Below are 1,777 nucleotides of genomic sequence, written 5' to 3'. Positions count from 1 at the left end.
CTGCTGCCGCCAGCGCCCAGGCGGAAGCTGCTAGAGTTTCCTTCCCTGCTGGGGGAAGGACTGGGCACCTGAGTGTGTGGAGATGGTGCTTGGCTGGGGCTGCAGGTGAGGCTGGGAGAGCATCTCCCTGGGCAGGGAGGCCGAGCTGTCCCGCTCCAGGCTGGAATTAGTAAAGCAGAGCATCCAGCGCTCGCACTGTTGGCAAACCACAGCGTGGGCAAACCGGTGAGCAGTCGGGATTGCCGTGAGCAGTGGTGTGGGGCTGGCAGCGAGCACCGGCTCCGGCTGCTGAGAGAGGAGTTTGCAGTGAACTGCAGCGTCTCCAGGATCGAGGATTAAGCCGTGACATGAGAACGACACGTTAATCATAGAGCCTCTCCAGGGGGGGTATTGACATTGAAATGAGCCCGATTTGTGTCTGTCTGGGAATAGAAGGCCAGCGCTTTCCCTCTAAACATGTGCAAATTGCAGGAGCTTGAATCAAGGCGTCACTTGTCAGGAAGGGACCGGAGCCACCGCAGCCCAGCAGCGGGCAGCTGTTCCTCGCTGCTCTGGTGAATGGTAGAACCTTCAGCCAGAACTTTCACTCCTTCTCCCAGGCCATTTTCTTCGGCGGGATTGACATTGCCATCCGCGGGGAGGTGTGGCCCTTCCTGCTGCGCTACTACAGCTACGAGTCCACCTCGGAGGAGAGGGAGGCCCTGAGGCTGCAGAAGAGGAAAGAGTACTTTGAGATCCAGGAGAAAAGGTAACAGCCCAGCTTCATCCTGCCCAGCTCGTCTCTCCGTGACCCGGTGTCGCAGGTGACGTGGGGAGTCTCTGCCTCCTCCGCTTCAGGAGCCGCCGATTGGAGTAATGGAGTGAGAGGGGTGGTAGAGGCAGTGTATCAGCACAGCCGAGCCCTTGGGGGTCTGGAGCTGATACCACACAGCCCAAATTTTACCTTCCTTGGGGTCTTGAGGCAGGCTGTCAGTGCCGCGCAGGGAAGCTCACCTGACGGGCAGGGCTGCAAGCTTAGCGTGCTTGGGGCTGCAGATGGGACCTTCTGTTCCTTTACAAATACATCTGGATATAAAAATGGGGAAGAAGAAGGGATGTCTGCTGCAAGGAAGCTATCACTGCAGGAGCTGTGTGTGGTAAGCTAGTTGTGGGCACGTTTGGGCTGGGGAGGGACAGCAGCATTGTGAATTAGGGGACAGTCAGGGTGGTGAGTTCTGGTATGCCACCCACAAGGAGCAGTGGGGAGCAGGGTCCGACTGGTTCTGAGGTGGAGCTCCTGGCAGAAACACATTGTCTTATCCCGTTTATAAGCCAGGAGGCTCCAGTAATCCGTGTGGACAGACAATCTGCTGTTCTGGACAGCCCTGCTTGTGCTTTTCAGGGGATGAGAGAACTCTGCACAGGGTCAGTTTTCTCTGTGCACTAAGGCTGAAATAAGGCTTTTTGTTCCCTGTGGCAATCATATTCCTCTCCTGGCAGTGTGCTCCTGTTGCTGCTCAATTTTCAGGCTTTCGATGACTCCAGATGAACAGAAGGATTTCTGGCGTAACGTACAGTTCACGGTGGATAAAGACGTCGTGAGGACTGACCGCAGCAACCAGTTCTTTCGAGGGGAGGACAACCCAAACGTGGAAACAATGAGGTGAAGTGTCTGGTTCTAGTGTCCCAAACGTGTCCTGTATAGAAACGTATGGAAGTGTGTAGAAAACTCGGTGACCCCTGCCCCAGGCTGCTGGGTCACTGCCGAAGGGAAGGGGAATGGGAAAGGGGAAGGGGA

At 56.2% G+C, this 1,777-nt stretch overlaps 1 protein-coding gene across 1 annotated transcript in view; it reads left to right on the top strand.

The window, feature by feature from the left end:
- Nucleotides 1–1,646, top strand: part of LOC104498119 (TBC1 domain family member 16-like) — a gene marked incomplete at its 5' end in the record, with an annotated part of 4,356 nt that extends 2,710 nt beyond the window's left edge. The window contains 2 exons of the mRNA XM_010141458.1: nt 600–748; nt 1,508–1,646. Coding sequence (XP_010139760.1) covers nt 600–748; nt 1,508–1,646 — 288 coding nt within the window. The remainder of the gene's footprint in view (nt 1–599; nt 749–1,507) is intronic.
- Nucleotides 1,647–1,777: the final 131 nt, after the last annotated feature.

The sequence above is a fragment of the Buceros rhinoceros genome, unplaced genomic scaffold (genome assembly GCF_000710305.1).
Source record: "Buceros rhinoceros silvestris isolate BGI_N320 unplaced genomic scaffold, ASM71030v1 scaffold10348, whole genome shotgun sequence".
Taxonomy (NCBI): domain Eukaryota; kingdom Metazoa; phylum Chordata; class Aves; order Bucerotiformes; family Bucerotidae; genus Buceros; species Buceros rhinoceros.
The sequence above is the reverse complement of the archived record's forward strand: the minus strand, read 5'-3'. Positions and strand labels throughout refer to the sequence as shown.